We start from the raw sequence: 19,300 nt of genomic DNA, 5'->3' as shown, positions 1-19,300 counted from the left end.
GCACCAAAGTTAAGAACCAACACCTCCTTGGGAGGAAAAACTGCTCCAAGCAGAGGAAAGGGCACTCGCCTCCTTCTTTGGCACAGAAATTGAGATTCAAAGGGAAGAAAGGAAACGCGTTGGTGTCTTTTTCTTCAGAGCTACATTTTTCTTCCTGCCAAGCACACTGCTGACAGCAACTTTGTGTCAGAAAGGCTTGCCCTAGTAAGCTACTAGAGGTTCCTTAAATACCCTGTGGTTCTTGACCCAGGAGGTACCAGGACTTCCAACAGCCTGACCAATAGGAATCTGGGGGCCCATGAAGGAGATACCTGGCAACCAGACAGAGGAAATAGGTGAACTGTGCAAAGTGTTGTTTGTAGCTAGAGCTGCGTTTGGCAGATGTGTCTGTCCCTGCTTCAGTCATTTCACCCCTTTTTATCACTTCTGTAGTGACTTAGCGAGACAAAAACCAAACCAACACCCCCCTATGTGTCAAATGTCTAGAGCATGGCATAGTACTTGCTCATGAGGGCAGCCCTTCTCCTAGGAGAAAAGCATGGAACACTTTCAGGGTGAGGGGAATGAAACCAAGGATTTATGCAGGTGCTGTGATACCCCAGGAAGAATGTCCCATGGTGGGCAGAGGGAGATGAGGAAGCATGCAGCAGAAGCCCATTCCCAGTAGTGGCAGCTGAACAGGCATGGGTGGATCCATCCCTGCAGAGCAGATTTCGGTTCATGGAGAGCTCGCAGCCTCTCCCAGCCAGAGACATGGTGACTCAGGGGCCACTCAGTAGGACTTGGATGCTGGCAACCCATACCAGGCAGTGCTGCATCCCCGTTTCACGGTGAAGGACACTGACTACCTCCATCCTTCTCTGCCCCAGAGTGCCAAAGCAGTGCATGCTGAGCCTTGCCTTGGCCTGGACTGCCCCACTCGAGGCGAAGCTCGCACACACTCGAGGTGAAGCCCTGCAGGCACAGCTAGGCCCGAGAGGGGGAACGAGTGCAAGGGCAGAAAAGAGCACTCTGTGTCACCCCACCACGCAAGGGATCTGCCAGCCCCACGATGCTTTGGGTGTTGTTCCACTTTCAAGTCACCGTCCTGACAGGCTCAAGCATCATCGCCCAGCACTGCCTAAAGAATGTTCTCAGTTTCTGCCCGTGTCAACGTCTCCCTGTTCCTCGGGGAACCCTCGGGGCAGGTGCCACAAGCCAAGGCGAAGGCAGGCAGCGGGCAACAACGCTGTCCCGACTACCTACAAGGAAACCTGAGAGACCGACGGCAGCGAGCTGAGCACGGGCGGCGGCAAGCACGGCTGGAAGGACCGGCGCGATGCCGGGGCTGAGGGACAGCTGGGGCACCACACGAACGGGAGGGGGCAAGAAGTCTGCGGTGCGGGGAGGCCCCCCCGCCATGGCGGGGGCCGTCACCACGGCCGGGGCCGGGCCGGGGAGGGGTTTCCCCGCCGCGGTTTGCGCGCCTGCGGGGGCTGTCGGCGCCGTGCCGTGTCGCCATGTCGCCCTCCGCGCTGCTGCCGCTGCTGCTGCTGCTGGCGGTGCCGGCCCCCGCGGCTGCGGCGGCGGGGGGCTGCGGGCCGTGCGAGGCGGCGCAGTGCCCGGCGCTGCCGCCGCGGGGCTGCCCGCTGGGCCGGGTGCGGGACGCCTGCGGCTGCTGCTGGCAGTGCGGGCGCGGCGAGGGCGAGGCGTGCGGCGGCGGAGGCGCTGCGGGGGGACGCTGCGCCCTCGGCCTCGAGTGCGTGAAGAGCCGCCAGCGCCGCAAAGCCAAGGGCGGCCCGGCGCAGGGACCCCTCTTCTCCTCCGCCGGCGGCCCGCCCGGCGTGTGCCTCTGCAAGAGCCGCTACCCGGTGTGCGGCAGCGACGGGCTCACCTACAGCAGCGGGTGCCAGCTCCGCGCCGCCAGCCTGCGCGCCCAGAGCCGCGGCGAGCCTGCCATCAGCCAGCGCAGCAAGGGAGCCTGCGAACAAGGTGCGGGCGGCCGTGGGGAAGGGAGCGGGGAGGAAGGGACTCCGTGCTGACGGACTTGACGGTGGAAAAGCCGGTCCCGAGTTCTCCTCGCACTGTTCTGTCCCGTTGGGATGCTTATCTATAAAGTCACGGTGATTTCAGAACCGCCTTAAATGGACTTGAGAGTCCCGAGTGCTGAAGCGCTGCTGGCTAAACTTGGAGTGAGGCTTTAGACCAGCCCCAGAGGTGCAGAGAAACTTTGCCCCTCTCTCTTGGCTTCCAGATGTGCTGTAAACTACACTGCCTTCTTTTGCGTACTTTGCCTGCAGCTTGCGATTTGGGATGCTGTGACCTGGGACAAAAGGGTTGAGCCATCCAGGAGACTGTTTGCAGTCTTCCTGAGAAAAGGGAATGATTAAATGGATGGGGAAGCCACTTAAATGCAAAGCCAACATTCGCTAGCTTGCTTTTGGTTCAAAATGAATGCAAGCAGTGACTTCCCTGTAAGCTGCACGTGGCCGTTTGCACTTGCAGCATTTCCAACAGGAGCTCGATTCTTGCCAAGCTTTTGTTTAGGGATGGTGCTCGAGAATGAAATTGTTCTGCTACAGAGACTTTACTAGAAATCCTGGCTTCTGAGAGTGCCTTTTGCTGGGAGGGAAGAAGGGAAGGAGGACGGGACATAAAACACTAGCTACTTACCAAACGTCTCAAGGACATTATTATTGCAGCGCCAATGCTGTTTTGGTGGAGGAATGTTTCCATAAACATAGTATGTGTAGGGTCACAGCCTCCTCCTTCTCTGTCTTCCATAACTGAGGCTAAATATGTATTGAAAAAAAATGTTTCTGAGACTCCCAAGGAAAGTATGAAAGGCTGGGGAAAGATTGGGCTGTGCACTTTGATTGCAGGTCTGATGAGGAGGGGCTGAGGGTGTTTAGTCTGAAGAAGACAAGGCTCAGGGGGGACCTTATCGCTCTCTACAGCTATCTGAAAGGAGGTTGTAGTGAGGTGGGGGTCAGTCTCGTCTCCCAAGAAACAAGTGATAGGTAAGAGGTCAAGTTGTGCCAGGGAAGTTTAGGAAAAATTTCTTCACAGAGAGGGTGCTCAGGCATTGGAACAGGCTGCACAGGGGAGTGGTGGAGTCACTGTCCCTGGAAGTGTTCACAGACTATGCAGATGAGACACTCAGTGACATGGTTTAGTGGTGGTCTTGTCAGTCCTGGGGTAGTGGTTGGACCTGATGATCTTAAAGGTCTTTTCCAGCCCAGTTGATTCTGTGATTCTATTATTCTATGATGTTACCCATTAAATGCCTTGTGTGGGTTTTCACAAACCTTGTGCAAAACATTAGTCTTATATATTAGTCAGGACCATTGTGGTACAATGTTAACACCTGGAGGGAAGGAGCTTCAGCTCTCAGGCTAGTGTGGGATGAAACCAGAGCAGCCTCTCTCCAGACTTCTGGCTAGCATTTGGAAGGAGTCTTTCCTGCTCAGTTGCCCCAGGAGCTGTTCACAGCAGCCCTAAATATGTGTGCTGCTTGGGTAGCAGGGTGGCATCTTGCTGGTTTTGATGTGGTGTCCCTGCCAGCCAGCTGAAGTAAGCAGGTACGTTTGAGGGATGCCTGAGGCCACGCTTCAGACATGTAGTTGAGAAGAGGGCTGTGTTCTCACTTGTCTCACCCAAAGCCACCTGAGAGTTTGTGGCAAAAGAGCTTTATTGATACTCATATTGAAAGCTACTGCCCCAGCCCTTGGCTGCACTTGCCTGTGTCCACTCCAGGCTATGTGCTGGCTTGTCCTGGTGGGACCTTGCCCCAGGCTGTGGAGACAGAGTTTGATGTGGTCAATGCAAACACAAGCTGCCAGGCAGGATGATAGGAGACCACCAACCCACCAGCCTCAAACATCTCCATCCTCTGGTCATCACAGCAGCAGCTGCTCTGAAGGGGGTCACAGTGTGGGACAGCCACTCCCTGCACAAACTGTGTCCCTTCCTTGGAGAAGGTCCTTTTGGGGTGCAGCTGTGCAGCATACGCCTTTGCAGGCTGTTGCTTGTTGTTTAAGAACCTTGCTGAGCATGTGGTGCCAAGCCACTGGCGGAAAGTCCCCTTGTCTGTCAGTCAGCTCTTCTTTTGGCTCCTGTTGCTGGGACTGCTCTGACCCAGCATCTCCAGGAAGGGAGCTGCAGGGACGTCAGCAGCAGTGTCGGAACTGGCTCAGCTTCCCTTGGCTGAGTGAACCTTCCTGGTGCCATGGACCTTCTGGTGATACGCATCGCTCCATGGCTTGCAGTTGAGGCAGGGACTCAGCCCACACACATGTAGACATCTGGAAGTGTTTGTGTAGCCCTCAGGGCCTCCTGGCAGTGAGGACTGTTGGGTGGGGAGGGGAGGGACGTTGTAATCTCCACATGCATTTTGAAACAAGGGCTGGAGAGAACACCCATCATCGCATCAGCCCTGCAGGGAGAGCCTCCTTTAGTATCTCTCCAGCTAGGAGACAGCACTCTTCTGGGTTTATAAAAGAACCTAGATGCTGTGGGAGTCAAAGAGTGGAAGTTCTGGCTTTTGCTATTTCCAACCACAATTGGATGTGGTCTTGAGGCACTGTTTAGAGTGGGATCCGGCACAGGAAGACCACAAACAGGCACGATCATTTGTGTGACAGCTTTTATGCAGAAAGAAGTCCTTGGGGGACAGGGGACTGGGACTTCTTGCTCATGGCAGATGGGCTCTGGAGTGTCTGCACACACTTGCTGGACTATCCTTTTGGGTCCAAGGGCAAGCAGCCTCTCAAGTCTGAGACGAGATCCAGAAAAACCTTGTTTGCAGCAGTGGATCCTAACTGTGTTCTTGTGTTTTTCAAGTGGAGCTGGAGAGGGAAGGCTTGTTTTGCACATCCTATTTGAAAGCTGGTCCTCAGGAAAGGAAATGCAGAGCTCTGTCTGTCTGTTGGCCTTTGCTGTCGTCAGCAGGAAGGGCGGCAGCTGGAGATGGGGTATCCAGCGGAAGAAGGGAACACATCTGGGAACAGCTTACTGATAGATGCTCCTCCTCACCCACCCTAGTGCAGTGGTAAGCTGGGGGTGGCAGGGCAGGAGGCAAGACACAGACAGATGCAAATGGGGCAGACACTTGCCAGTTTATCCCTTTCTTGATTCCTGTCACTGTCTGCTCAAACCTCACCTCCCAGGCAAGGTGGGCACGAGGCTTAACTGCAGGCACCTCTTCTTCTGCCCTGAAATACATGCTTGAGACAGGGATTGGCCAGAAGCAATTAAAGGATTTGGGCTCCTATTACTCGGTTAATTGAGGATGCGTTTCATACCCTCTCTCTTGCCTTGTCGCCTTCTCTGTCCCTTATGTACCAGGTATTCAGAGGGTCTGAAGGAGGTATACCTGTTGGGAGGGACAGTCCTGCTGATCTGTCATGGGCAACACAGTATAGGCGTCAGTAAAGACACCTGGAAACAAAGCACTCGGTGGCATAATGCTTCAGATGCAAGCTACTCCTTCAGACATGCATCTTTACACCGTAAATGTACTTCAAATGGAATAAAAGTTTATTAAAATCATATCTGACAAAGCTGACCAAATGCACATCCAGTTGAGCTTTACATATTCATCACTGCCTATTGCAGGGTTTTCTGTGCGATGCTCAGCAGTTTTTGCTTGCTAAAAGATACTGCTCACTGTCTGGGAAAAACTTGGATGCTTCATTGTTGTTAAACAGCAGAAGGAAGGAGCCAGTTCTTGGCCCTACATAATTCGCCTTGACCTTGTCCTTGGGAGTCTTTTTCTGCTGCTTGTTTCCCAGACCTCTCAGATCTGATGCCTGTGTTCTTTGTACAAAAATAGTGAAGCCATGCAGAAAAGGTATTTCCTTTGCAGCCAAAACTTCCTGCTGGAGGGCCAAGAAAGACACAGTTGAGAAGAGCTTGAGAGGACTGAAATAACCCTTGCTATACCTGCACTTGCAGGTGCAGGGATCCAGGCAGTCCTTCCTGGAGTGGGGATCATTTGGAACAGCTGGAAAAAGGCTCCTTGATTCCCGACTCCTTGAGGCTGTCTGCCTGCTGTTGGTGCTGTGTGAGCAGTGTCAGCTACCTGTGTTTGCACGGGAAGCAGGCAGTGATGCTGTGGTGCTCCCTCCTGGCTGGGCTTGTGCTGTGCCCTCAAACTTCCATTCACAGCTGGCTCTGGGTTGGATCCCTGCCAGGGAGCCACTGCCTGCATCCCATCTCTACCCCAGCAGCCTCTTTGTAGCTAATCTGAAGCCAGGCAGGAGATGGAGCTGTGAAGTTTTCCAGCTGCTTTCCAGCATTCTTTAAATGGATTGGCCCTTTGCTCTCTGCCTACAAATATGCATAGCTGTGCTTGGGTCTGCTGCCAGCTCTCGCAGGTGGGGCAGGCCAGTATGCATAGCAGAGGCTTGATGGTGGGGCAGGTACAGTCAGGGATGCCACCCATCTGTGCACAGATGTTCAGAAAAGCCTCTTAGTGAGTTAATGGCTTCACTGAGATTAATTTATCAGTGCACACACTGAGGCTGTTTATGGACAGCTAGGACCTGGGCCAGGAGGACCGTGGTACCCACTGGCATACAAAACCAGCTGGCATAAAGAATTACAGTTGCATGGCTTAGCTCAAGCCAGGCGGAAAAACAACCTCCAAGCACCAACCCTCATCAAAAACCTAGCAGGAATTTTGGCATGATGATCTCTCTGAGCTGAAAAATACCAAGCACGGACTTGTTGCCTAACCAGCACAAGAAAGGAGAAATAAATACCTTCAAGTCTCTCTTATCATTAGCTACCAGCAAATACCTGCCTCAAGGAACATGTCATGACTGCTGGAACTGCTGCTTTGTATTGTTGCCTCATTACAGCCTGAAGGCCTTATGGTTTGAAGGCCCTGATACTTGTTCTAGCAGAGTTGGGATGTCCAGGTTATCATGCTGTTGTCAGTCAAGGCTTTGTCTATATTTGTCCTGGGTTCAGCAGCAGCAGTCCTTTTTCTCCTCCTTAGTACCTGGTGCAGTACTGTGTTTTTTGACTTTCAGCCTGGGAACAGCGCTGATAACACCAATAGTTTTATTTGTTGCTCAGTAATGTTTAGTCCGATCAAGGACTTTTTTCAGTCTCATGCTCTGCCAGCAAAGAGGGGCATGGGAAGCAGGGAGGAAGCAGAGACAGGACCCCTGACCCAAACTAGCCAAAGAGGTATTCCATACCGCAGCATGTCATGCCCATTATATAAACTGTGGGCAGTTACCTGGAAGGGCTAGATCACTGCTCAGTGAGGCTGGGTATCGGTCGGCGGGTAGTGAGCAGTTGTATTCTCTCCCCTTGTTATTTCCGTTATCATTATTATTATTGGTGGTAGCCGTAGTGATTTGTGTTATACCTTAGTTACTGAACTGTTTTTATCTCAACCCGTGGGAGTTACATTCTTTCCATTCTCCTCCCCATTGTTGGGAGCAGAAGGAAGGAAGAAGAGGGGAAGTGAGTGAGCAGCTGCGTGGTTCTGAGTTACCAGCTGGGCTTAAACCACGACAGTTCTTTTTGGCACCCAATATGGGGCTCAAACTCACAATGCTGAGATTAAGAGTCTGAGCTAGCCTCTCGTGTTCTTGTGCTCTCAGTTCTCTCCTGGTGGGAGGTGCCCGGTTTCTTGGCTCTCCACAGGGCTTAAAAACGGGCTGATTGACTTAGGATGGTGGTTGCCAGCTTCTTGTGGAGACTGACAGCCCCAGGGGCAAGTACACCACCCAAATTCCTGCCACTTTGCCCCAGCAGTGATTTTGCTTTCCTGGTGCCTCAGTGTCCCATAAACCTACGTCTGTGCTGCAAAGGAAGGGGTGTCAAGTTCCCACAGGACAATTTTAAGGCAAGAAGCATAAATCACGTCTGTTGTCTCATTCCATCCAAATTCAACTGTTGAGGCTTTGCCAGAAATATCTTACTTTGAGGGTGGTTTGTTTGGTTTTTTTTAATCCACTGCCAGAATAAAGCAGAAACAGGGGTTTAGAGGAAAACCTTCTGGGGGATGGCAGACTGCTGTTATCACTGACATTGGTTCATCTTCTCCTGATACAACTGCCTTAAATGCGAATGCTCCCAACTCTTTTAGATACCAGAGAGCATAGTTCATATCTGATTGCATTTTGCAAGAAACTTTTCTGGACTGTGATTTTTAGTTAGCAAGTGGCTAAGGTTATGTCAGTTCTTTCATCCCATTCTTCCTTTCCTGGATTTTAAGGATATCCACATTTTATGAGTGCTTTCTTCTTTGTTGGGGAAAGAGAGATTTAGACAAGTTTTTGCTAAATCATCTGTGGCTGTAAGTGAACTGAATTCCCTAATTCTCCTGGGAAGCTGTTTTGGGTTTCTGGGTCATCTGGGAGTGGGGGTTTTGCAGCAGTGCCCTGCTATCCACTTCTTCCCACTGCAAAGCATTGCATTTGCAGGTGGATCTTGCCAGCATTTTTGTGCTGCATCCAGGGAGTCCATGGCAGAGCGGAGCTGCACTGATACATGGTGGGGTTGCACCTTTTGCTGTGTACCACAGGGTCCTTTCAGGTGGAGGGTGAAGTGGGGTTTCAGTGTGCTCCCTGCTTTCCCAGCACACAGTGCACTGGAATGTTGAGACAGAGGTTATAGGGCTGAAGCTCTAAGGTGGTATGTTTAAAAGTTCATCTGTAACTTTGGGATTTTCCACTGTTGTAGGAAAGCCACAAATTCTTCCTTTGAAGGCATTTAGTTATTTGAAACGGTTTTGGTTCATTGGAGCTTGAGTTTTTATGGTTACTGTGCTAAAATCTCATTAGAGAGGCTGTTTAATATATTACCCAGCAGCTCAGGGCCTCTGGGAGAGCACCAGTATGCCAGAGACTATGCAAGCCCCTCCACTGCCCAAGAAGATCCCATATTTCACCTGTGTCTTCATCCTCAATCATCATAGCATATCCAAAGTCACTAGGAAGGAATGATTACAGATCAGCAAATTCCTCCCCATGTTTGATCTTTCTGTGGCTGGAAAGGCATGTTGTATTCACAAAAATCCTTTGTTGGGCTGATTTTATTCAGGTTCATACTAAATAGGAGATTACCACGTAACATGTCTAATCAGGTTGGAATTTTGAAAGCCCTCTTTGCTTTTCCATGCATAAATGCTGCCATACCTTGTTTCCGTGTCTCCCACCACAAGCTTTTCACATTCTTTCTGGGCTTTAGCTCGTGGTCATCCTTGTGCCATAATGGCAGGGGGGGTTAGTGAAACTGAGCCAAGGGCACACAAAGAAAAGAGGGAAGATAGCGGCTCTGGATGTCGCAGAGCTTCCTTCAGTAGCTAACTCCATAGTGTTAAGATCCTACACCTGGGTTGGAGCAATCCCAGGCACAGCTACAGGTTGGGCAGAAAAGAGATTCAGAACAGCCCTCAACATAAAAAGACATGGAACTGTTGGAACAAGTCCAGAGGAGGGCCACGAGGATGATCAGGGGACTGGAGCACCTCCCGTATGAAGACAGGCTGAGGAAGCTGGGGCTGTTCAGCCTGGAGAAGAGAAGGCTGCGTGGAGACCTCATAGCAGCCTTCCAGTATCTGAAGGGGGCTATAGGGATGCTGGGGAGGGACTCTTCATTAGGGACTGTAGTGATAGGACAAGGGGTAACGGATTTAAACTTGAACAGGGGAAGTTTAGATTGGATATAAGGAAGAAGTTCTTTACTGTGAGGGTGGTGAGGCACTGGAATGGGTTGCCCAGGGAAGCTGTGAATGCTCCATCCCTGGCAGTGTTCAAGACCAGGTTGGACAGAGCCTTGGGTGACATGGTTTAGTGTGAGGTGTCCCTGCCCATGGCAGGGGGGTAGGAACTAGATGATCTTAAGGTCCTTTCCAGCCCTAACTATTCTATGATTCTATGACTCTATGCTGCTTACAGAAGGTTTCCCTGTATCCATATAAAGTAATTTTGAAGGAAAAATACTTTCCCAGCAACTTCGGAGACTGGGGTGGGTCTATTTTCAGACTTGCAAGAGCTTGTGAGAGTGAACAGTGTCTGCCTTTGACTTTGATTTGCTGTTTTGCAGGGAGTGTTCCCAAGTGGCTCAGCAATGCAGTACTTAGGAGGGCTGGCTGGGAACCAAACTGTTGCCCGTGCAAGCTTCAGCATGTGGTACACAGCTTTGTATGTTCATGGTCAGGACTTCCCGTGCCAGAGCATACCCCACGGTGCTTAATATTAAGCTTATTTTTGCCTTTAATGACGTACCTGTAGCCCCCTTGATTTTATCACCAAAGTTACTGCTCTGCTTGCTGGGGTGTGATTAATCTGTGTGTGTGTGAACACCAAAGTAAGATCAGTGAGGACCAGCTAACCCTGAGCTGTGATAGAACATCCAGGTACCAGTGAGGGTGGGCTGGGAGATGCCATATCTCTGTCTGCTGTGGATGAGCAGAGAGGAGGTGCCCGGTGAAGGAGGGGTGTTGGGAACAGATGCCAAATGATAGCCTCATCCAGGAAGTCACAGGCTTTGCCATGTAACCACATAACAGCAATGGGAAGTCCTTTCCAGCTGCTGCTTTTGACATAATGCAGGATGTCAGCTCCCTGTGATCTGCAGAAGCAGCACAGCCTGTGCTTTTCAGGCTCATTTCACCTCTCCTGGGGTGAATAAGCTTGTTGGCTCTGTAAATAAAACCCCTTCCCAGGCCAGGGACAGCTATTTGTCTTACAAACAATGGGCAGAGCAGGGAGGAAATGCTTGAAGTGCCTGCAGACAGCAGCTGATCTCCATCCGCAGTCTGCAACTGTCCTCTTGGGCAAGGAGCTCCTGAGCACTAGAGTAAGTGCTGGCAGGGACCATCCTGTACATCCACAGATCCTGTACATCCACAGTGCTCCTGGCTCAGGAGAGACCACGCAGCCACATTGGTGGTGGTGACCATTATCATTAGCAGGTGCAACCCATGAGTCCCCATCCTGAAGGAAGCACACAGAGAAAGATTCCCCTTTGTGGGCAGTGCAGCAAATAGAGCAGCAAGGCCTCTAAGATGCAGGATGTAGGATGAGGGCCAGTTGGCTCCTTGCTGGCAGGAATCACGTCATCTGCTCCGCACAGGGTGGGCTTGGTTCCAGTCCTGCTGAACGCATGGTGGCCTTGCTTCCTTCACAAAGACCCTGGGAGCAAGAGGGGTGACTTGCAGGAGGGAATGTCCTCACATCCTCTGAAGTCCCTGCAAGGCTCAGACATCCCCTGCTGCTCCTCCTGTGGCAGGTTGCCATATCCTTTGTCCATCTCTGGCTGCTTCAGGGGGCTGTGGGAGAGAGCGTGAGTGGGACCAACACAGACAGCACTCAGGTGCCATGTACCTGGGTGTCAGCTCACTGTGGTGGAGGTCCAGCTGCTGCTGTGGCCTGTCGTGATTTGACTTTATATCTGCTGACTTCTTGGCCTTTCTCATTTGTTTTTAGTGGAGGAAGAAGCCCAGCTCTAGAGTTTTGGCTGTCTGGATTCAAGTCAAATATCTCAAGAGACAACACTGACTCTTCCCATGACACTGCTGCATCTCCTGGGATGTGCATTCTTTCCTGACCTCAGGGCTGTGCCAGATAGAGGCAGAGGCATGTGAATGCTCCCAGTTCATTTTGCAGCCAAAGGCAGAGTCTCACGTTCCTGCTGGTTAGATGAGGATGTACTTCCTGGGGGAATGGGTTTAAACTTGAACAGGGGAAGTTTAAATTGGATATAAGGAAGAAGTTCTTTACTGTAACGGTGGTGAGGCACTGGAATGGGTTGCCCAGGGAAGTTGTGAATGCTTCATCCCTGGCAGTGTTCAAGGCCAGGTTGGACAGAGCCTTGGGTGACATGGTTTAGTGTGAGGTGTCCCTACCCATGCAGAGGGGTTGGAACCAGATGATCTTAAGGTCCTTTCCAACCCTAACTGTTCTATGATTCTATGATTCCTGAGATTGAGCTCTGGGCTGCCTCACCTATGTCCAGGCTCTGGCTGTGCTGTGGCTGCTGCGCAGAGCCAGCTATGAAGCTGTGCAGGCAATTCCCCATGCTAGCAGAGATACACAGCTTCTCCTCGTGGGCAAAAAGTCCCTCTGTCTTTTTCTCTGCCAGCAGTTGCTGTAGGAAAATCCTGCTGTGATCTGCTCCTAGCAGTGTGAGTGAATATCCATGGGCAGGGGGAGTCCGGGCCCTTGACACAGGGGGAAACTCAGTGGCAGTGAAGGCTGAGACGCGGCAGGTAGTAGATTTAGTGGTGTGTTGAATGCTGCCAGTTATCAACCAGGGAAGAATTGAGCCAGATCCCAGGAGAGCATAACGGTGCCTTAAAATCCATCTGGCTTTTTAAGTAAGAATCAGGATCTCTCAGTTTCTGTGGTGGAACATGGCGGTCATATGGGGTCTGCTGCATTTCTCCTGCCACATGGAGAACCCCAGCAACTGGTCATAAAGAGGACAGTGTCATACGGGGCCAAATGTAGCCCTGTCTCTCAGGGACAGGCCTCAAGCTCTGCTCCAGGAAGAGCACCTTGCATGTGGAGGGTTCTGCATGGCTGGAGCAGAGGGCAGCAGCAGCACCAGGCTATGCTGGGTGCACATCTGCTGGCAGCCCTTGCAGAGCACAGTGTGAGCTAAGCTGCCTGGGGACACTGGGTCTCAGGAGCTGCCCTGTTGTCCCTATTGCTCTTGGGACACCAGAGAAAGAACAGGAAACAGCTGTGCTGGGGAGCAGAGTGTGTGACCTCAGGTGGCCCCATCGTGTCCTGGGGATGGCACCACACAGCCCTGCTACTGCGCAGGGGCCAGGCACATGCTCAGGTCCCTGTGTTAGCCCCATGTTCACCCCATTGTGCTACGCTATGGTTGTACCCAGGGGAACAGCCCCCAGCAAGGTGTTTCTGAGAGTGCAGAGCTGGACATGGTCTGGAGGTGCGGATCTGCTCTGGGCCACCTGGAGCCAGAATAATTTCAGTACCCTTCCACAGAGGAAAGGGTGCTGTGTCTCTAGCACATCCCTCTCTTGACTAGTGTGCAGAAATCAATGCCTGCAGCAGCACAGCCAGCAACAGGGTAGGCGATGGAATGAAACCCTTCCTAAAAACTGTTCTCAGCTGAGACACTTCTCTGGGATCACACCAGCTGCTCACAAGTGGGGAGCCACCTCGGCATCCCTTGGAATAAGACAGAGGGATGGCTGATACCCTCTGGCTGGTGATCTGTGTGGATCTGTGCCTAGATCCCAACACAAAAAGCTGCCAGCTCTCTACTGGAAGGTGTTGGTGCAGTGGGATGCACCTGAAACCTGCTCCCTGCTGCCTGCAAGAAGGCTGCAGGGCAGAGTAAACACGTGGGGCTGAGATCAGTGCATGTTCAGGACCCCAGAAGGAGCATCAGGACCCCAATCTGCTCCTTTTTTACAAGGCTGGGAATAAGCCATGATCTCTGAGCCAGCATATCCAGGGGCTTCAGTTGGGCTGGCTCTGGAGTACTTGTAGGAAATGCATTCTCCTCGTGGAGCCTAAAGGGAGCTTCAGCTTCTGGTTACTCCCTGCATCTTCGGATCAAAACGGAAAAGCTGCTGTGTTCTTCAAGCTATCAATAAGTGGAAATAAACACTATGTGCTCCTTTGGTCTGCACTTCTTATTGTGGGGAATTAATAGCTGCATTTTGCAAAACAGCCCCACTGAAGAGGGGTTGAACAGAAAAGGCCATTCTTCCCTTGCTGGTGTATGTCTCCAGCATTTCCCAGCCTGAGGGGTAAACATCTCCAAACAGATCTGCAAAACAGCTCTGTTCCCATCTGATTTTGGAAGCAACTCACTGTTTAACCAGGGGTTGGAGCTCTCTGGGGAGAAATGGAGCTTTGCATTCACCTGGTCCCTTCCCAGCTCCCTCCAGCCAGCCTCCTTCGGCTGAACACTGCACCCAGGTAGAACAGGAGCAGCACAATGCAGAATTCTGCTAGCCAGCTGCCATAGGCTTTGCTACTGATTGAAATCATGCTGGAAAAAAGGATGCTGCAAAGCTGGCCAGGTGACCCAAAAGAGTGAGTAGGACCCATCCAGCTTCCCCAAAACCCATCAGAAGTGATTGGCCCCACTTAAAAGGCTGCCAAGGAGACATGCTTGTTGTCACATGGTGCTTAAAAGCATTTCTCCCTTTTTGCAGGACCCTCCATAGTGACCCCTCCTAAGGACATCTGGAATGTGACAGGAGCACAGATCTACCTGAGCTGTGAGGTTATTGGCATTCCAACCCCTGTCCTCATCTGGAACAAGGTAAGGGCCCTGCTTGGAGCAATTAGAGCATTGCAAACCTGAGGCAGCTGAAACTGCTTGGTAAGCATAAAGGCTGTAGCAGATTCCTCCTTGGAAACACTCATCTTTGATGAGTTCTCCCACATGTGCAGTTCTGTCCACCCCCAAACATCTGGCTTTGCTTAATCTTTAGTCACTGCTTTCTCTAACCTCTGTCTGATCCCGAGGCAGAGCAGGACTTGTGCTTGTCTTGGTAGCGCCTGTTATTCTGAGCATGCCAGGAATGTGCCTTGACCTGCCATCACCCTGCTGACGGCAGCGACTCCGGGGTGTCTGGACACAGGTCGCCCACATCAGGAGCAGGAACCACATGGGGCAGTCCTCTCCCTTAGCTGGCTGTATGCTGGTTTTGGCAGTGTTGGTAATGTCTGGCTTAGGGCAGGCCCAGCACTAGGCAAAGAGGGTCCCAAACATAAGGCTAAGAGACACTGCATAGCCCTGTAGCCTCTTCAAATGCCACAGGTTTGTCAACACGTGGGCTGGGTCTTTAAGATGAAGCAATACTACTTTAAGAATATGGCCCAAATATTACTCTGTTCTGAAACAGTAGGCTTTATTCATAGTGCTCCCAAAGCAGACTCTTGCACGAGCATACAGTGTAGGCATGTTGTCTCAAGCAGGATTTTCTGCTTATATACAAGCAGATGCCTTGTTTACACTGACTCTCAGTGCTGATCTGCTTTTTGTGCCTCTTCCTCATGGCTGAGAGACTGCTTGACCTGGTGATAACAAGGGCCGAGCACCACTTATCCCACGCTCTGCTCTGGGCTCAGATACAGAGCACTGGGGAATGACTGCACTGCTGCTCTCACGGATGCTGTGTCCACCACGAAGGACTGCCTGGTTTGCTGCAGCAGAAGCCTGCAGGGCTGTTGCTGGCCTGTTGGGAAGAGGATAGATGCTCTCCCTGCATCCCTATCATCTAACTCTCATGTGGGGAGAGCCCATTCTAGGAGCAACATGCAGACACTCAGTTCTCTGCTATTGCCACTCTAAAAAGCCTGATCATCAGGAGTCTTTCCAAACAAGGATCGCAGTCAGCTCCAGCTGTCCCTACAGTCCCGAGCCAGAAGGTAACTACTCCAGTCTGCTGCAGGAAGCCAAATCCTCCTTGTTCAGCACAGACATCATTCGATGGGTTAAACACTGCCTTGGGAACATGCACCCAAGTTCCATGAGACCAAGTTTGTGCAGGGCATGTCTGCACGCCCCAGAAGGCTGTGCTGCTTTACTTGTTCCTATTGAGGCAAAAGGAATGCAGCCTCAGTGTAGACACTGAAGCATTGGGGTAGTGAGGCTGCAGTACACAGAAGGTGAAATGCTGGCACTAGAAAAAACTGGCACCTGCCACTTGTGTGTGGTACTGCACAAAACACATTCATTCATGTAAAAGTAGTGCTGATCTTTCCTGTATGCAGGTGTGGTCCTAACAGTTCTAATATAAATTAGCCCCAAAACTCTTCACCCTCTCTGCTCTTCTGTTTAGATAATTCGGGGTCAGTATGGTGTCCAGAGAATGGAGCTTCTGCCTGGAGACCGGGAGAACTTGGCTATCCAGACCCGAGGGGGCCCCGAGAAACATGAAGTGACTGGCTGGGTGCTTGTAAGTACTTTGTGTGTGCACAGACCAGCACAAACAGCACAAGTGCAGGTTGCAAACAGCCCATGCACAGAGAACAGCACAGAAGTCACATGGCAACAGGCAGGACATCTAAAGGAAGATAACCTGTGTCTCACCCATTGCAGTTTTTCACCTCTGTCACACACAGCAGAAGCATGTATTCTATGATTGGAGAAGGCTAGGCTTAAGTAAAGGATCTCCTTTCCATATATCATTCCTTTTCTGCTGCCATTATGGGAAGGAGACCCTCACCATGTCTAGGGAGGAACTGATACAGATGCCTGAGAGTAGCACAGCTCAGAAGCTGTCAGCTCTCACTCAACAGACCTGGGCTACAGGAGTACCTGCAGGCTAATCGGCACTTGCCACACATCAGGGGGAGCTGCTGTGCATCCCAGTAAGGGAACTGCAAGTATGATGGCTCCCAGAGCAGGGGATCACAGGTTAGGGTGGTGGTTCCCACACCATTTGCAAAAGCAGAGGTGGAAACAAGGGAAAGGAGGTGGAGACAAGCCACCGAAATCTGAACCAGGTTGTTTAGAGCAGACAGAAGAAAGCATGTTGTCAGTGTGGTCCCTCAGGGTTAACTCTACTTCACACAGCAGATACCTTAAAACAGAAGCACCTTTACCTGTGCACAGGATACTTACTGGGGAGATGTTTCTTTCTCTAGATATCTCCTCTGAGTAAAGAGGATGCTGGAGAATATGAGTGTCATGCATCAAATGCCAAAGGAGAGGCAACAGCTTCTGCAAAAATCCACGTTGTGGAAACTCTGCATGAAATAGCTCTGACCAAAGGTAAGTAATGTGGTTGGACACTCTTCAGCTCTTTCCTCTCAGAGTTTACTCAGTTATTTGGTACAGAAGGACCACCTCTGTTCAGAACATTCCCCGCAAATGTCAGCTGCCAGAGCTCTCAAGGGATTTGTTCAGTAATCCCCAAGTGCTGCAAAGTACTGGATATTAAGATACCAAATTAAACCCACTTTTGTTTTTCTGGGGGGAGAAGGGGGGTTTAGAAAGCAACTTTCAGTGGTTTTCCAGCCCTAAGTTTGTATTGTCCTGCCCATCTCTCCTGGGAGGAGTATTGTCACAACCAGTCCCAAGGGAGAGGGGAACTTAAAGCACTTAAATTCCTGCCAAGTCCCTGCACCTCCTTATTCTTTATCATCCTGGAAACATTCCAGTCCCTGCCATTCTCTCTGCATGCTGGAGTGTCACACCAGGGAGGGGACAGATAGGCCACAGCAGGCCTTTAGGCAAGACCTGAAGCTTTTACATTCCAGCCCTCAGCCACATTTCAAACCCAGGTCCTCTTTGCCAGGTTGCATGCAAAGCTGATGGCAAGCCAACCACCCTCATTACAGCTGCACAGAGGATGGCTTAGTACCACAGCCACATGTGCTTCAGAATAAATCCTGAGCTGGCATAGTAACTGTAACCATGCCAGAGGCACTGGGAACAAAGCATCCAGCTACGGAACACTGCTGCCTAAATCCACTTCTGGACATAGTCCTTAGTTTTAATCCCAGTAGCTTTGTCCAAACTATATAGTCTTGACTTTCTATATCCTTATATCCCTGAATAGATGAAAGACTTCCTTTAGGAGAACATTAACAGCACCTGGCATTGAAATAAGAACATAAAATGAATCACAAGATTACTTAAGCACAGGAACTTGCTAAAAGGTTTTTAGCTAGTCTGCAATCCCTTTTCAAACATCTTATTTATAGATGTGAATGAAATTGAGTTTTACTGAGTTGCGCCATGAGGAGCACACTTATACCCCAGAATAGATGATGTTCACTTCCCCTCTCACAGCAACAATACTGTGAGGTTGTACTACTGCATGTATTGCCTCATGGTTTATTTCTTACATGCACACTGTGTTACAGCTGTTTCTTTTCAGCTGTAGAAAAGCTCTCAAGCAAGCATGCCGTAGCTAAGCAATAAGTTGGCAGTAGGCAATTAAAGGAAACTGATAATGTTAATGGAACAAACTGTCAGACTCCAAAGCGACACACTGTGCAGTTAGGGAGTCTGTGTCCAATGTCCAGGTGATCTCAGCTCAGAAAAATGCCATCTCTTACCATCCCCCTGCTGCTGTGGTCCTGCAGTAGGGAGGGAGGAAGAGAGAAAAGGAGGGAGGGAGGGAGGCGGGCAGGAAGACACGCTGCTACTGCCCAAGTTGTGCTATCACCCTTGGAACAGTGCAGAGCATAACATGTTTTTGTTTTTCCACAGATGATGGTGCAGAGCTGTGATGTGAGGAGTTGCACTTATGCACAGTTTTAAGTTAGTATGATGGAAAACTGTACCCTCTGGCTTTTTCTAGCTCACTAATCATCCCCTTGACCCCCTTGCTCTTTGATAACCAATTTGCTTGCACACTTCTTTCACAAATACACAAATAAAGGAGATTCACAACCCTGATTACAAATTTTAATTCTATTTACAGGAAATAAACATATGTTTGAAGAGCACATAGCAGACGAGTAAAACTGTAGTTTAAATGCAACCTACACAAAGTGAAACAAAACCTGAGCACTTCAGTCTCATCATTAAAAAAAAAACCACAACAAAAACCAAACATTTTTAAAGGCTAAACACTCATCATACGAGGTGCAATACTCATAGACATCAGTTCTTGGAAGAGGAGTTTGCAGGCATAGGGCATCCGAACCAAAGATATCTGAAAGAGATTTTAAAAGGCTTGTGATAAGCACTCCTAAAACATCAACTTCCACCACCCTCTACACAAATAACTTCTTGGGTTTTTGGCTCTAAAGTGCCCCTGAAGTCATGCATTAAAGCATTTAACAGGAATTGCTCACAGACAGTAACAAAGCAAGAGGAGAGCTGAGACTACTTATAGAGGCTACACAGAAGCTATCCAGATCACACTTTTAATGTGAAAACCTGCAGCCAAGGGATATGATCCTAAACAATAGCTATTTAACAAGGGAAAATCTGCAAAGTGTGCCTGATGTGCAGTAAATGTAGTGATGATTTCCAGCACACATCTCTTCAGTAACCTCAAGGCCATTTTAGAATTGCAACAGTCAGTCCCCAGCACAAGAACAAGCCTATTTAAGGCAACTATTTTTATCTCTGCTGCTACTTTCCCTCGACGTAGTTCTGTTACCAAGCACACACTACAGAGCTTTTTCTCTATTAACAACAAAAAAAGTGCAACACAAAAGGCCTCCCATGGGGACTGAGCTCTGCAAGCATAAATATCTTCATGGGGACTGTCAAGGGCGATGGCTCAGAATTCCTGATTCTGAGGTTCACTTCCAAAAATAAGCTCTCAAGTGTCTAATTTTAAAGTCTCAGAAAACTCCGCACTGCAAAACACTTGAACAGCATTTCCTGCCAAGTGGCA

The 19,300-nt window shown here is 50.2% G+C and overlaps 2 protein-coding genes across 2 annotated transcripts in view; one reads left to right on the top strand and one right to left on the bottom strand.

Annotated features, from left to right (window-relative positions):
* Positions 1–1,484: 1,484 nt before the first annotated feature.
* IGFBP7 (insulin like growth factor binding protein 7) lies at positions 1,485–18,348 on the top strand. The gene is made up of 5 exons (XM_062637596.1): positions 1,485–1,971; positions 14,144–14,253; positions 15,779–15,895; positions 16,587–16,713; positions 18,160–18,348. Exons 1-5 carry the CDS (start codon positions 1,500–1,502, stop codon positions 18,177–18,179), a joined length of 846 nt encoding a protein of 281 aa, XP_062493580.1. The 5' UTR covers positions 1,485–1,499; the 3' UTR covers positions 18,180–18,348.
* POLR2B (RNA polymerase II subunit B) overlaps positions 18,345–19,300 on the bottom strand; it is a 19,363-nt gene continuing 18,407 nt past the window's right edge. Inside the window, exon 25 of the mRNA XM_062637577.1 lies at positions 18,345–18,607. Within this exon, the coding sequence (XP_062493561.1) occupies positions 18,518–18,607 (90 nt within the window). The 3' untranslated portion in view covers positions 18,345–18,517. The remainder of the gene's footprint in view (positions 18,608–19,300) is intronic.

The sequence above is a fragment of the Pezoporus occidentalis genome, unplaced genomic scaffold, assembly GCF_034315485.1.
Source record: "Pezoporus occidentalis ecotype Australia unplaced genomic scaffold, CSIRO_AGI_Poc_V1 ctg53, whole genome shotgun sequence".
NCBI classification, from domain to species: Eukaryota; Metazoa; Chordata; class Aves; order Psittaciformes; family Psittacidae; genus Pezoporus; species Pezoporus occidentalis.
Note: the sequence above shows the minus strand (reverse complement) of the source record. Positions and strands in the feature narration are given on the sequence as shown.

Bases quoted from the DNA above. Each gene is read 5' to 3' on its own strand.
- IGFBP7 (XM_062637596.1), top strand. From the start codon at position 1,500: ATGTCGCCCTCCGCGCTGCTGCCGCTGCTGCTGCTGCTGGCGGTGCCG. The intron at 15,896-16,586 runs GTAAGTACTTTG...TTCTTTCTCTAG, and splicing joins AAGTGACTGGCTGGGTGCTT to ATATCTCCTCTGAGTAAAGA. The intron at 16,714-18,159 runs GTAAGTAATGTG...GTTTTTCCACAG, and splicing joins TGAAATAGCTCTGACCAAAG to ATGATGGTGCAGAGCTGTGA.